The sequence below is a fragment of the Anas acuta genome, chromosome 2 (genome assembly GCF_963932015.1).
Source record: "Anas acuta chromosome 2, bAnaAcu1.1, whole genome shotgun sequence".
Classification (NCBI taxonomy): Eukaryota; Metazoa; Chordata; class Aves; order Anseriformes; family Anatidae; genus Anas; species Anas acuta.
This window is the reverse complement of record NC_088980.1, coordinates 156,862,329-156,877,568: the sequence shown is the minus strand read 5'-3', so window position 1 is coordinate 156,877,568 and position 15,240 is coordinate 156,862,329. Positions and strand designations below refer to the sequence as shown.

Sequence of the window (15,240 nt, the reverse complement as noted above, 5' to 3'; positions counted from 1 at the left end):
CTTCAGCTTGGCTGGGGCAGATGTTCACCATACCCGACCGTACCCAAACCACCAGATGATTCCTCATCATTTTGGTGCCCATGACCTACCAAAACTCCTCCAGCACTGCTGTAGCTCGTGTCTGGTTCACAAACTTTACGTTTCAATGCTTGGGTCCCCTTTGGGGATGGAGGATTTGGGGTCTCAGCCTGCTCTCCGCACCGAAATGCTGCTGGTTTTTCAGGTGCACCTCTCTGCGTGAAGTGCTCCTGCCCGACGCAATAATTTCTTCCCTCCTGCACACTTTCGCTGCATGCAGAGGCACGGAAAATCACTCTCTGGATTTTGTAGGGGTTGGGAGGCAGCCCTGGTGTTGTCTTTGAGGATAAAAACTTGATATTAGGTGGCAGGAGAGGGCCCAACCTGCCCAGGCACCTTCTAGCTAAATTAAAAACGTGAGGAGGAGTGGAGAAAGTTGGGGAGTGATGCAGACACCCCTTGGGAAACCATCAAAACCCCCCAGCAAGCTGCTTTTTTCCATCCAAAAACCCGTTTCTTGGAAATTCTGGGGCTTAGCCCTTTGCTGCCGGCCTTTCTATCCCTGCTTTTGTCCTTGGGCTTTGCAAAAAAAGGAAAAAAAAAAAAAAAAAAGGCCTCCCTCAGCCCAAGTTCCTCCGGAGCTGACTCAGCGGCAGGAAAAAAACTGCTCCAGAGGCAGCTTCAGCCTCTGGGCTCCCCTCAAAAAAAAAAAGAAAAAGCAGAAAAAGGGTATTTATCCTGGAAGGGTGAAAAAAATACACGTGGGATTTGGGGGAGAAAGGCAGGAATTTCTCCACCTGGGCTTTGTGTGGGTAGGGAGGTGCCGGGATGCGCCGCGGCGCCCCAAGCATCCCCTTTGCTCCCCGCTGCTCCCGTCTGAGTATCTGGGAGGCTGACGAAGCGCGGCTCTCCTGCTAATTGCAGCCCTCTCGTTAGCCTGCATTTGGAGGGGAGGCATCCCTACACCAGCCAGCTTTCTGGCGAGGTTTTGATGGAGGAATTTGGAAAATCGTTAGCGAGCTTTTGCCACGCTCTCCATCTTCCCCGCATCCCATCGCTTCGGGATTTGGGCACCTTCCAGCGGCTGCACGGTCCCCGTGGATGCTGGACACCTCCTGGCACCATCCTTTACCCCAGCTGCCTCCCAGCCTCACAAATCGGGGGAAAAAAAAAGCATTTTTCAGCACTCAACATCGAGCAGGGAGAGGATTTGGGGATGGACAAAAGCCACCTCCTTTTGTCCCCCGTCCTGGGGGATTCCCTGCTGGCAGCGTCCCTTCAAATCCCCTAAAACTCCCCCGTCCCATTCTCCCCCTTCCCTCGGCATCTGGCTGAAGCGGATTTTGTTTCACTTGGTGGGTGCAGCTGGAGCCGCTCGGCGAGGATGCGTCTGGGGGAAGGCCGGGTTTTATTGAAAAATCTAATGGTGCCACCTGAAGCGTGATTTACTGCCGTGTCCACTCCTCGGACTTGATAATATATTTCTATTAGATTTCCTCCTTTCACTCCCTTCTCCCGGCGAAGAGTGGCAAGTTTCTCCGTCTGCCTGACACCTTCTTCGGCTTAGGCAAAATAAATGTTGATTTTCATCAGAAGTAAGAGCGCTGGAAGTCCTAATTCTCCGGCGAGGCTGACAAGCTCAGCAAAAGCGCCTCGGCTCCGCGCGGAGGGCTCGTGCTCCAGCCCCGCGCCTCTCCTCGGGAGCGCTTCAATCATCGTAATGAAAAAGGGGCTTCTTAGCCCGGCTTTCGCTAACTAGAAATGATATACCTGGGTTCCTGGAAGATGGATTGTGTCGCTCCCGAAACGCAGGGGGGGGGTGGAAGGGAGGGAGGGAGGGAAGGGAGGGAAGGAGCGGAAGGCGCGCGAGATGCGCCCCGAGATTGATCGCGCCATTTGCAGGATCCGCCGTGCGCAGAGGCAGAAAATGGAGTTGGGTTTGTGGGGCTAACAGCATGGCGAGTTCCCCCCCGGCCCCTTTCCACGGGCAGCATCTCCTCTACCTGAAATCGGAGGTGAGAAACCGGCCCCGATTCACCTGGCTGCCCTTTTTACAACCCACCCTGTTTTTTTATTCCGTCACCGCCGCCGCGTCTTGCCACCCTCGTGGTGATTTTTTGGAGGAAGACTTTAAAAACCAGACCTCAGCGCCATGAATAGGATAGAACAGAATTCTATAATTGTGGGATTTTAGGAAAATCAGAGCTGGGCTCTGTGCAACCTGGTACAGGAGATGGGGAGTTAATTGTGGTCGATGCAGAAATCAGCTTCGTGTTTGTTTCTTTTCTTTTTCTTTTTTTCCCTCTTCCCCCAAAGAAATCTCGATTTCTCCTTCCGTAACAATATTTGCTTTGAATTGCAGAGCGTGGGCTCTCGTGCCGCTTGTAGGAAAATGAGCTAAGGACGTTTCTTCGGGGGAATTGAGCCGTTTGTAGGGTTCCCCTCGCACTGGGGCTGCAATCCTCGCGGGGCAGCGATGCGGAGATGCTGATGCTCCCCTATCAGGCTGGTTGGGCAGCGACCCCACTCCTCTGCTACCATTTCCCATGGGATTATAGTGCCCATATCCCCAATTTTAGGGTTTCTGGGGTCACCTGGAAAATCGGGAGAGCCCTGAGAGGCTCGGCGGGGTGCGGGTGGCTCGCGCCGCCGCTCCTCGAACCGCATTAGGGTGACTGATGGCCGCGGCCGTCGCGGCTGCTCTGCAGCCCTCTGATGTATGGGTGTTATATTAAGGGTGGAAAGGTGCTAAATGAGCCCTCTTTATTTTACATAAATTAGCTCCGGAGCCATGTATCACTGCCACGGCGCCCGGCAAGTTTGGTTACCCAAGTTTCGAAGGGAAGAAGAGCTCGGCCGACGCGACCCGACGCTTCCCCGCCGAGGGGACGTGGTGCTCGTGGGCTTCCCGGTGCTCGATTTGGCTTGGGGACACCCCTTTTGTAGGATTTCTGCAACGGGGATGCTTTGGATGGCCGAAGAGATTAACAGGGGTCAAAACAGAGCCCGTTGTGTGCTGCTTATTCTCCAGTTTTATGACCAAAACGCTTGGGATGAGGTTTGGGCTGGGTCCTCTCCGTCTCCTCCTCTCTGCTCTCCTCCTCCTAAAATCCCAAATGAGAAGGGACTTCTCCGGGTGGAGAATTTGGTGAAGTTTGGGCTCTGTAGGGGCATCTGGGACCCTTTTATAGGGGCAGCAGGCACCTTTTATAGGGAGGCAGGGTTTGCTTTCCTCCTCTTCCATCCCTTGTTGCTCCTTTGCTTCCAGCTGTTCCTTGCATCTGGCGGGCACCCAAAAAAGCGTTTTTTTCCCCTGCTTTTTCCAAGGGCTGGATGGGAAACGGCGCCGGGGGGACCCAGCCCCCGGGGGACTCCCTCTGGGAGCAGGGCAGCAGCTGGAAGCCGAGAGCGGAAAGTCCCTGTGAAAACCAAAGCGGGCGTAAATCCCCCCCGGGGGAGGAAGCTTCGCCTTCTCCACCTCCTCCCCACTCCGAAACAGCAAAAAATCCTCGCCCAGAGCACCTGGAGGGGGGATGCTTGGGGTGGTTGAGCTTTCACCCCCCCCAAAAAAAAATCTCAGCGTCCTCGGGACGGGGCCCGGCCACCCTCGGCTAGATGGCAGCAGCAGCGCCGTTCCCAAGCGAATCCCCAAACCCTCCTGGCCTCGAGGCACCAGAATTGGGATTTGCCACGGCCTCGTCACCGCCAGGTGGCAAAAACCCATCGGCTCTGCACCCCCCCAGCCCCCCTGGGTGGGTTTTGGTTCTCATTTTGCCCTCTGCTGCCTCGGATTTGGTGATGGGCGGCTCGGATGCGTGCTCTGGGTGCCTGGGCTGGTTGTGACACCCACCTTATGCTGCAATAACCTTTTTTTTTCCCCATAACTATAGGATTTTGCAACCGATTCAGTATTGTGGTGGGGAAGGGACCTGTGCACATCATCCCTTGCTGGGGGCTGAGGATGCTCGGAGGGATTTGGGGAAGCTGCAAGCTCCATCCCAGCCACCACAAAACATCTGGCGGGGAAACACGGCCCCAGGAGAGGGGACAAATCCCCACCAGGAGGCTGGGGACATTTTTGGGGAGCACAACCAGGCTGAGCACCACGGGGGGACACTCGTGTCCTCGAGGTTGCGCTGGCAGGGCCGTGGTGGAGCAGAAAATCCTCGCCGGAGCCAATTTCGGCTGCGCTCTCAGTTTCGGGGGCACGGCCACCTTTGAGGGAGGAGAGGTGGATGACATTCTCCCAATTTCTCCCTTTTTTTTTTTCACACAGCTGGCACCAAGTGGAAAAGGACCTTGTCGTGGGCGGCCTCGCGGGACCCCGAAAATGCCTCTCAGGAGGAAGGTGGTGGCAGAGGTGAGCTTATCCCCCTCCGGAGGTGGAGCACGAAGCCAGGGCGCCGTGGGACACCTTCCACCTTTTTTTTTTCTTTCCTCCTTTCAGGCAAAAAACTGCAGATCAAGCCCCGGCTGTGAGCGTTGTCCCCGCGGCAGCCGACCAGCTCAGGAAAAGCCAAAACCAGGCTTCATCGCCTGGCACCTACCTCAGGACCCCGTGCCGGGACGTGGCACCCCCTTTTTTGCGTTGAGTTTTGGGATGTGGTTTGGCCAGGGAGCCCGGCAGCGGCGCGGAGGGAGCGGCGCCCAGTCCACGTGGCTCAGGGAGGTGTTTTTGTTGAAGCTGTTTGGTTTTTTATTATTTTATTTTCCCAATAAATTCTCTTTTAAGGTGGTTTATTTAAGGCTGAAGGGCACGCGGGCGCTGCTCGGATGCGGGACCCGAGCGCCCTGCGGTCGTCCACGGCCACGTGCCCGCCTCCAGGTTTGGGACAAAGAGCCTGATGGTCTCAAGTCATCGTGGTGAGATGTAGCAGGGCGTAAAGCCCCCGCCTGGCTCGGCTTTCCCAAAATCACAGCCCACCTGCATCCATCCTGCTCCGTCCCTTCTCTTTAGGAGTGTTTGGAGCGGAGCCACGTGCCAGGCATCACCGTGGGCCAATTCCTTCGCAGCACGCCCGTCCCAGCGGGGTTTTTGCTCTTTTGGAAGACCCCAACCAGCTCTTTTGGGGTCTTTGGGAATCCGGATGGGAGCAAAGCAAACCTCCAGGCTGGTAGGAAATAACCCCGGGACCGCAGCTGCTCTGCGCGTCGTGGGCGCATCCTAAATGTCGAGCCGTTGTCCCTGCTGCGGTGTGGATCGAATATCTCACGGCGTGGGTGTGATGAGCTGTGCAAATCTCAGCTCCTCCCGGCCGCCTGCTGGCCAGCCAGTGCTGTGGAGCTTTTTTTTTGCATTCGCGGGTTCAATTTCAACCCCAAATTCACTTTGCTTTCGGCCTCTCGGGTGCGATTTTGAGGACGGGGAGGCAGGATTTGCCCACCCACTGTCCCTAAACTGCAGCCCCCGGGGGCAAACTCGACCTAGGAACCCTTTGGGGGAAGAGGCAGGGCTGCACAAAGCAGGGCTGCGTGCCCCGTGGAGACATTTTCCTGGCTCTGCCTGCCCGTGCCAAAATATTTGTGCACCAACCCCCTTTTTGCTCGCTCCCCACGTGCGCAGCGCCCTTCACCCTGCTGCTGGCAGAGCTCAGCCGCTTTCCTTACACCCCTGAGCCCCTCCTCGGCGTTTCCAACCCGGAGCCAGCTCCAGCAGGCACGGGGGGGTGAGCTCAGGGGGTGCTCGGTGTCCCCGGGGAGCTGGCACCCAGCTGGGCTCGGCCGTGGGGTGGGCGACGAAGCCACCGCGCCGCAGCGGGCTCAGCTGCAACCGCGGCTCCGGCGAGGCTGACGGCTGCGTTTTCACCCCCTCCACGATCCCAAAGGGGGGGTTCACATCCCCGAACGAGCTGGGTGAGTGCACCCCACAGACATGGGGTTGTTGTTACCCCGTCCACACCCTGCCTGGTTCCTTTTTGGGGTCGCGGGATTTATGGCACGCAGAGCCCCCCCCCCCTCCCCAAATCCCGGTCATGTTTCGCCCCAAGTGCCTGGCGCACGGCTCGGGGCATGGCAGGCCACCGAGGGCCCTATTAATTAATTAATGCCTGTCACCTCCCTGGGTTCCTCGTTATGGGCAGCCAGGGGGTTTAATGCCACGTGGAGGAGAGCTGGGGGTGGCCGTGTCCCCAGCATCCCCCCCCGGTGTCCCCCCTCCTCGGTGCGGCGGGCAGCGCACGGTGTGTGTACGGAGCTCTCCTCGCCCCGAGCTGTTTTTAATAAAGATGTCATCCCCCCCCCCCCCCCACCTCGTTACCTCCATGTCTTTTATTAACCTGTGCGTTTTGATATTTAAATAAAGGAGTTCCTGCCTCGAAAACAGCGCTCGTCTTTCAGTGGAGTCTTATGGTGGTGGTGAGGGGGGGAAACGGGCACAAATCCCCCTCCTGGCAGAGGGGCTGCTCCCCTAAAACCCAAATCTTCCAGCGTTTGGTTTTTAAATTGGCTGAAAAAACCTCCAGGAGGGGTTGGCCAGGGAAAGGTGTTTTAATTTTTCCCGTTTTCTAAAAAAAAAAAGCCATTTTTTACATGTGGTGCCCGGTGATGCTTTCCGGCATCGAGTCAAAAACCTAAATTCACCCCAAATCACCCGGGAGGAGACGGCGAAGTCCCTGGGGGTGGCCGGTGAGGGGTGACGGTGGCCGAGGAGCTTTGGCAGCTCCGGTACCATCCCCAGCCCAGGGGCACGAGGCTGCAGCCCCCGTTACCGAGCAGGCTAACGAGGATTAAAGCTCGCACCAAAATAATTAAGGCTCCGAAATCCCCGGCTCTGCCGCCCACCGGCGCCTTCCCGGGGAATATTTTAATTTATTGCCAGCTGCTGCGGGGTGATTGATTTCCAAAAAGGGATAAACGCAGCCCCTGGAGGGGTGTCACGGAGCCCTGGTGGGTTTTTTGCCCCCTCAAAGCAGCCCCGATGGCTCGGCGATGGGCACGGGGTGGCCAAAGGCACCGCGCAAGCCCCATAAGGGACAAATCCCAAGGGACAGCAGCTCCTTGGCAGCGGAGGGGGCCCCGGGGGGGACACACACACGCACGCACGGGGCTGTGTTTTTGCAGGGCACACCGTAAACATTTCCTGGAAATCCCTCCCGTGTGGGCCAGGGCTGCTGGCACAGCTCTTGGTCCCCTGCCGGGGAAGCAGGTGCCGGGGGAGCAGCGCCCTCGGGCTCGCTTAGCGGGGTGGCCGTCCCCTTAGTCCCATCCCAAAGGTGGGGGGCACAACTCTGGGCAATTTTATCCCCCCCCAGGACAAAGTTAACACTCGGGGATCATTTTTAATCCTCCCTAGGGGCTGGAGCCAAGCGAGGGGACGAGCACCGAGACAGTGCCACCAGCCCTACGGTGGGGCACCCCCCGTTACCCCAATGGGGACGGCCACCTCGTTGTCCCCACGATGGCCACCCAGGGCCACCAGCCAGCACCCCCACCTTCTGGTTTCACACCCAGGGAAACCGAGGCAGCACCCGTATGGGATCGAGGCACCCGGCCCCGCTCCGAGGGTTAAAGGATCGCCCGAGCTGCCCGCTCTAAAAGCACGGGGTGACGCCACCCCACCGCCATCCCATAGCCTCCAACCTGGTTATGTCACTCGACCGCCCGCGAGTAAACTTAGATGACCGAGCTGCTCGGCGTGGCGGGGAGGGACGGGGGACGGGGACATGCCACGGGGCCCTCGGCCGCCCCACTGTACCCGGCCGCCCCGCTAAAAATACCCCCCAAAGAGGGCAAGCGACGACGGCCCCGCTTGGAGCCCGGCCCGGCCCTAATCCCTCCGTGGCTCTTGGCCACCGTGGGCGGCTGCTGCTAACGTGGTGGCCCCTGCGGGAAGGGAGCCCAAAATTTTGGGTGCCCCGAGGGTGTCCCAAGGGTGCCCCGGGGCCGTGGTGGCACGGCAGTGGGGTGGTGGCACCCACGGGGTCCCCGCATCCTACAGGCGCCGCCTTTGGGGTCACAACTGGGCTGCAAAATCTGCTTTTTTTTTTTTTTTTTTGGGGTGTTTTTCCCCTTTTTAGGAGTTTAAGGTAGAGGGGCACGTGCGTGGTTTCATTCTCTGCATTTTCCAAGCTGGAGGAGCAGCATTTTTATTTCTTTATTTTTATTTTTTATTTTTTTTGCTACAAAATGGAGAAAAAGTGGTTAAAATCCCCCCACAAAAATAAATAAATATTTTTTTTTTTAATTTTTTTTTTACTCCCTGGCTCGGTTTTCTTTGGGTTTTCCCCCAGATTTTCCCTCTCCAGCCTCACTTCTGCCCGTAACCGTGTCCCCCTCCTGGGGTTGGGACAAAGCCTCCCCCCCCCCACCTCTGTTTTATTTTGGCAGAAAGAGGACGGGGAAGGGGACGAAAAGCACCCAGCCCCCCTCCAATTTTATTTATCCCTGCTGTTTCAGGATAAAGGGTTTTTCCTCCTTCTTCCCTCTCCCTTACCCTAGAAAAAAAAAAAAAAGGAAAAAAAAAAAAGAAAAAAAAGAAGAAAAAAAAAAGAGAAAAAAAAAAGAAAAAAAAAGGAAAAAAAAAAGAAAAAAAGAAAAAACCCTTTTTGCATGAATACAGCCCAAAACAGTCCTTGCTTCTAACCGGGCAGGGCCCTATCCCAAAGGGACCGAGTGGATATTGGGGTGCTGGGGGCACAAGGATGGAGGGGACCCCATGGGACGGAGCTTTGGGGTCAGGCTGGGCTGGTTGGGAGCTGGCGGCCCCGTGCCTCAGTTTCCCCCAGTCCCCTGGTTGTGGGGAGCCCCGGAGACCCCCGTCCCTTGCCCCGCAGCACCCGTTCCCACCCTGACCCCAAACCCTGCAGCCCCCCCGTCCTTCCCCAAGCGGCCTCGTCCCCTTCGTGCTGCAGCCTCGGCAGCCACGAGGTGGCAGGGCTCGGAGCCTCGGGGCCGCATCCAGCCCAGGACCACGGCCTGTAGGGTGCTCAGCACCCCGGCACCCCGATACCCCGGCACCCCAACACCCCAAAACCCCAGCACCCCAATACCTTGACACCTCGACACCCCAGAACCCCAATACATCGACACCCCAACGCTCCAGCACCCCAACACCTCGACACCCCAGCACCCCAACACGCCAGTACCCCAATACCCTAACACCCCGGTACCCCGACACCCCAGCACCCCAATACCCCGACACCCCAATACCCTAATACCCTGACACCCCAAAACCCCAACACCCCACTACCCCGACACCCCAGCACCCCAATACCCCGACACCCCAATACCTCAACACCTCAACACCTTGACTCCCCAACACCCCAATACATCGACACCCCAACACCCCAACACTCCAGCACCCCAATACCCCAACACCCCAGCACCCCAATACCTCGACACCCCAGCACCCTAATACCCCAACACCTGGGTACCCCAGTACTCTGACACCCCAGTACCCGACACCCCAATACCTCAACACCCCAATACCCCAACACCCTGACACCCCAACACCTTGATACCCCAGCACCCCAGTACCCCAACACCTCGACACCCCAGCACCCCAACACCCCAGTACCCCAGTACCCCAACACCCCAGCACCCCAACACCCTGACACCCCGGTACCCCAATACCCCAACACCCTGACACCCCAACACCCCAGCACCCCAGAACCCTGACACCCCAGTACCCTGACACCCCAATACCCCAACACCTCAGTACCCCAACACCCTGACACCCCAGTACCCTGACATCCTAACACCCCAACACCCCAGTACCCTGACACCCCAATACCCCAGCACCCCAACACCCCAGTACCCTGACACCCCAGCACCCCAATACCCCAGCACCCTAACACCCCAACACCCCAACACCTCAGTACCCCAACACCCCAATACCCCAATACCCTAACATCCCAACACCCCAATACCCCAGTACCCCAACACCCCAACACCCCGGTACCCTAACACCCAACACCCCGATGGGGGGGATCCCATAAATCACTCTGTCCCTTCCCCGTATCGCCCTCCCCAAACGTGCCTTCCCGCCTCGGAGCTGCGTTTTGCTGCGTTTCACCTGGATTTTACCGTTTTCCCCCCAATTTGATGGCCTCGAGCTGCCACGTGCGAAATTCCCACCCATGAGGCGACCCCAAAAATGGGTCCAGCACCCACTGGGGGCACCCAAAGGTACCGGGGGCGCCTCCAGCAGGTGCCGGTGGTCCCCGGGCACCAAGAGTTTATAGGAACGGATTAAAAAAAAAAGGTGAAAAAAGCAAAAAAAGGGATCGGGGAGGTTTGGGAAGGGTGCTGGGTGCTCACAGAGCTGGGAAAAGTGGGGTGGGGAAGGGGCTGCGCCCAGCTTTGGGGCCTGGTACCCACTGGGATGGGATGGGATGGGGTGGGAGGTGGTGGCCCTATAGTGAGAGGTGTCCCGGAGGCGGGCGCGTGATTTGGGGTGAATAACCCCAATTTTGGGGTTTTCCTGTCCTTTTTGGAGGAGGGAGCGGTTTATTTCAGTAGAAATCTGCTCATCGCTGCTCTCACCGAGCTGCGGGGCTGCAGCCCCGTGATGGGACCGGGGGGGGGGGGGTGACCCCAAAAGTGTCCCCAAAGGGGGGGGGTCCCCAATTTCCAGCGCCGCGCTGATTGACAGCCGGCCCGGGGGCGTTGCCATGGGGATATGCTAATGAGCCCGCGCATCCTCCTCGCTGATTGGCTGAGAGGGCTCAGGCCACGCCCCGGGGGGGCGTTCCCAAGCCCCTCTCCCCGTATATAAGGCGGCGGCTCCATTCCGCGCCCGGCAGTGGCAGCGCCGAGCACCGGGGGGGCGGCCCCGGGAGCTTCGCCTCCGGGGGTCTGGGGGAGGGTGGGGGGAAAAAAGGAGGAGGAAGAGGAGGAGGAAAAGGGGCAGAGGAAGGCTCGCAGCAGCCCCGGGGGTGGGGCCGGGGCAGGTGCCAGGGGCTGCAGAAAGGGGGAGGGCAGGACCCTGCCTGCTCCTCGCTATTGGGCTCCGGCCGGAGGCTGGAGAGCGGCCGGTCCCGCACCGCCGGGGCTCCCGTTATCAGGGGACCCCCCCCGGAGGCCAAGCTCCAGAGGAGGAAGAAGAGGAGGAGGAGGAAGAAGAGAGGGGAGCCGTCGGAAGAGGCTCCCGGAGGCCGGCTGAAGGCAGCAGCAACCCAGCCTCGCCGGAGGTTCCCGGAGCGGCGACCTCGGAGGCAGCCGGCGGAGGACGAAAAGCCTCGGAGGAGGCTGCCGGAGCCCGGTTGAAAGCAGCGGGGGAGCCCCGAGGAGTCCCCCCCGAGGCCGGCCTCATCTCGGAGGGGCTGCCCGCCCGGCCTCAGCTCGGAGGCTGCCGGCGGAGCCCAGCCTCGCCGGGGGCTCCTTTCTCTCTGCCTCCACTTCGGAGCCTCCACCGTCGGATCTCAGCCTCGCCGGGGTCTCCCTTCTCTCTCCGTCCCTTCTCCGGAGCCTCCTCATCCTCGCCGGAGGCTTCCCGATCCCTCCCGTCGGCCTCCCCCGTCGGAGGGAGGCCGCCGAGCCCCGCGCCGAGCGGTGGTGCCACGGAGGAGGAGGAGGAGGAGGAAGAAGAAGAAAAAAAAGAAAAAGAGGAGGAGGAGGAGGACAGCACCCTTCGGCCTCCCTCCATGGACTGAGATGGCCTCGGAGCTGGCCATGAGCGGCGAGCTGCCCACCAGCCCCCTCGCCATCGAGTACGTCAACGACTTCGACCTGATGAAGTTCGAGGTGAAGAAGGAGCCGGCGGAGGCCGAGAGGCTGTGCCACCGCCTGCCCGCCGGCTCTCTGTCCTCCACCCCTCTCAGCACCCCTTGCTCCTCCGTGCCTTCCTCGCCCAGCTTCTGCGCCCCTAGCCCCGGGGGCCAACCCGCAGCCGGTCCCCCCGCCGCCTCTTTGGGCTCCAAACCCCAGCTGGAGGAGCTCTACTGGATGTCGGGCTACCAGCACCACCTCAACCCCGAAGCTCTCAACCTGACCCCCGAGGACGCGGTGGAGGCGCTGATCGGCGCCCCCCACCACCACCAGCACCACCACCACCCGCCGCAGGGCTACGAGGCTTTCCGCCCCCCAGCTTTCGGCGGCGAGGAGCTGGCGCCGGGCTCCCACCACCACCACCATCACCACCACCACCACCACCACCTGCGGCTGGAGGAGCGTTTTTCCGACGACCAGCTGGTGAGCATGTCGGTGCGGGAGCTCAACCGGCAGCTGCGGGGTTTCAGCAAGGAGGAGGTGATCCGCCTCAAGCAGAAGAGGAGGACCTTGAAGAACCGAGGCTACGCTCAGTCCTGCCGCTACAAGCGGGTCCAGCAGCGGCACATCCTGGAGAACGAGAAGTGCCAGCTCCAGGGGCAGGTGGAGCAGCTCAAGCAGGAGGTGGCCCGCTTGGCCAAGGAGAGGGATCTGTACAAAGAGAAGTACGAGAAGCTGGCGGCCCGGGGGTTCCCCCGGGAGCCATCCCCGGCAGCCGCCCCCAAAGCCGCCGCCGACTTCTTCATGTGAGCCCGGCCCCTTTGGGGAGGGGGGGGGGGGTTGGGATTGGAGGGGGGGGGGATAAAAGGTGGGTGGCTCGGGGGTTTTGGGGAGCATCCCCCGATCCCCCCCCAGCTCGGTTTGAACCGAAATCCTAGTTTTCTTTCGGAAATACGGGGAGGGGGAGCTGGAAATGGAGTGTCCCCCCCCTCCACACCCGCTGGGGGGGCGGCGGACCTGGAGCAGCCTGCATGCGGGACGTGTAGGGCGCGCCCCCCCGGCAGCGCCAGCGCCAGCCCGGTGGCTTCTTTCCCCCCCCTTCCCCTTCAGCCCTGCGTGCTTAACACCCCCCTCCAAGACCTCCCCCCAAATTATCATTATTTTCGGGGTGTCCCCACGGATCTGCCCGGGGGGGCCCCGGCAGCGCTGCGCCCTGCCCGCACCCCGCGCCGCCCTCCCGGCCGGCGAACCTGAGCCCCCTCCCCTCAACCCCTCTCCCCTTCCTTTAACTTATTCACCCCTGTACATATGTAGAAATTAGTTAGTTTTCTGCCTTTTTTTTTTTTTTTTTCTGAGCCTATATTTTGCTTGGTGATTTACGGGGGAAAAAAAAAAAAACGACAAAAATCCTTTAAAAAAAAAAAAACACGAGTCTTAAAGTTTGTATGTAATAGCATGCAAATAATATCCGAGTTAATTTAATGATGTTGGGAAGAAGCCGAATGCACTATATACAGGAATCAATTGGGTTAAATAATACTGTTGTTTTATAGAGATTTAAAATTATCTATGCTCTTAAAAAAAATAAAAATAGTGGGGGCGGGGGGGGGGAGAGGTAACAATTCTAGGGTGACCTGAAAGGCAATATAGTAATATATGGACTGCAAACGGTTGGCTGCTATCTCACTATGCACCAGATTTATTTATTAACCCTCGGGAAACGAAATATTATTTTAACCTCGGTGTCGAAGGAAGGAAAGGAAAATGCACATTATTTCTTGCGCAAAAAAGAGGAGGAGGAAAAAAAAAAAAGAATTCGTGCAATTGTGCTTGAAGCGAAAGCGGGGTCGATCCTGCACGGAGGAGCGGGATGTTTTTTTTTTTTAAAAAAAACAAGTTGCTTATTTAAAAAAGAAAAACCACAAAAAATAATAATCTTGGGGGGTAAAAAAAAAAAAAGAAAAAACACAAGGGTTTTGTGGACAAAGCGAGCTTTGGAGCCTGGTGCATTTTAGGTACTGATCGTGCGAAGCGTTTTTAACGACCTGTTGTTTCGATTTGTGACGGTTTTAACGATGTTGCATCAAGATAAAAACTTATATTCAACTAGAGCCTGGGTCGGCTTTTCTCTCAAGCGGGGACCCCCGCAGCCTCGCGTTTCGTTTTGGGATTTCCTTCCTCTTTCCCATTTAGCCCGGTACCGATGCGAACCCTCCTGGGGCGTGGGGGGCTCGGGGAGGGCAAACCCCACGTTCCCCCTGCTCTGCTTTTTGCTTTTCACTTTTCCTGCCTCTCTTTTCCAGCCGGGAACCCACCTTTTCCCCGGCCGATGGGTTCTGGGCTCCCCGGAGACCTCCGTCCCCGTGGCCGCCGAAAAGTCACCTTCGCCCCAGCCCGGGGACTGCGGATCCCGTTGGACCCCAGGCTGCCCGACAGCGAGCCGCTGGCTTGATTTTAAACGGTAATAAATGGCTTTTTTTTTTAATTCCCCCCTTTTTGGCTGCTCCCTTCTGAGTTTTGTAATTAAAGGAGAGGGGAAAACTAACAACAAGAAACCAACCCTTTCCCTTCTTCGTTCTTTGCAAATGTTTTGGGGTTGGCCGGGGAATGCGCGTTCCTGGCGGCTCCGTGCCGCGCTGCTGGAGAGCCCGGGCACGGCCGTGGCCACTTGCTCCCTGCTTTTCCCTGGCTGTTTGCGACAAAACCCATGCTCTGAAGTACTTCTGAACTTTTTTGTAGGTATATTTTGCATTTTTTTCCCCTTATTTTTGCCCCCGGGCTGTGGCAAGGTTCCTCCTGGCTCCCTCCGTAAATCCGCTTCCCGGGGCGGAGAAGCCCAGTGGCGCTGATGCAGCCCCCCTGGGGCCCCTCTGTCCTGTTTTCCCTGGCCTCTTCGGGCTTTTGGGGACCAGAGGTGTTATTTTTTATTTAGGATTTTTCTTGGGGGAACAGCTCAGCTGCTCTGGGTCAGTCTTACTGAGTTTTTGGGATGGGAGCTGGGACACACGGAGGGATCCGCGGTCCCGTGCCTGATGCGCCAGGGCTGGGCTGAAAGCTCTGGGGGGAGGACTGTGGGGTTGCCCACCCCCTCTTCCTATTTTTATTTTGAGCCTGGGAAGTTTTTTCATCCCCACCCCTGCCTCTGCAGCCAGCCCTGCTGCCCTGCTCGGCTTCCATCAGGGCATCGCTTCCTCTCCTCGCTATTTTTTGGGGGTGGCTCGCAGCTACCCGGTGGGGTTCAGCCAATTTCTCTGCACCGCCTCTTCCTCCCGGTGTTCCCCCCATACTCTCCCCTCCTCGGCATGTTTCTGAGAGTGTTCCCAGCCCTCCTCTTTGTGACTGAATAAGAAGAGTTTGGGGAGGAGAGGAAGGGGTTTGGGGCCAGCGATTCCCTGCACCACAGTGGCGCTCGGGGCTGTGTTTGTGCCCCTGGTCCCGGTCACCCTGCTCCGTCCTTGCTCCTCCTGTCCATCCTTCTCCTCTGTCCCCATCACATCTGTGGGGTTTACGATGCCCCAGCTCTGGTTTTGGGGGAGCTCTGTCCCATGGGGTCTTGTCCCGGGGTCTGCTGTGATG

General features: G+C 58.4%; 2 protein-coding genes across 2 annotated transcripts in view; both read left to right on the top strand.

Moving 5' to 3' along the window:
• Nucleotides 1–4,758, top strand: part of ZC3H3 (zinc finger CCCH-type containing 3) — a 114,101-nt gene extending 109,343 nt beyond the window's left edge. The window contains 2 exon segments of the mRNA XM_068672788.1: nt 4,295–4,378; nt 4,466–4,758. Of these exon segments, the coding sequence (XP_068528889.1) occupies nt 4,295–4,378; nt 4,466–4,497 (116 nt within the window). The 3' untranslated portion in view covers nt 4,498–4,758.
• Nucleotides 4,759–11,610: 6,852 nt separating this feature from the next.
• MAFA (MAF bZIP transcription factor A) lies at nt 11,611–13,775 on the top strand. The gene has a single exon (XM_068672786.1). The coding sequence runs from the start codon at nt 11,611–11,613 to the stop codon at nt 12,472–12,474; it is 864 nt and encodes a 287-aa protein (XP_068528887.1). The 3' UTR covers nt 12,475–13,775.
• Nucleotides 13,776–15,240: the final 1,465 nt, after the last annotated feature.

Coding starts and splice junctions, on each gene's coding strand:
- MAFA (XM_068672786.1), top strand. CDS start 11,611: ATGGCCTCGGAGCTGGCCATGAGCGGCGAGCTGCCCACCAGCCCCCTC.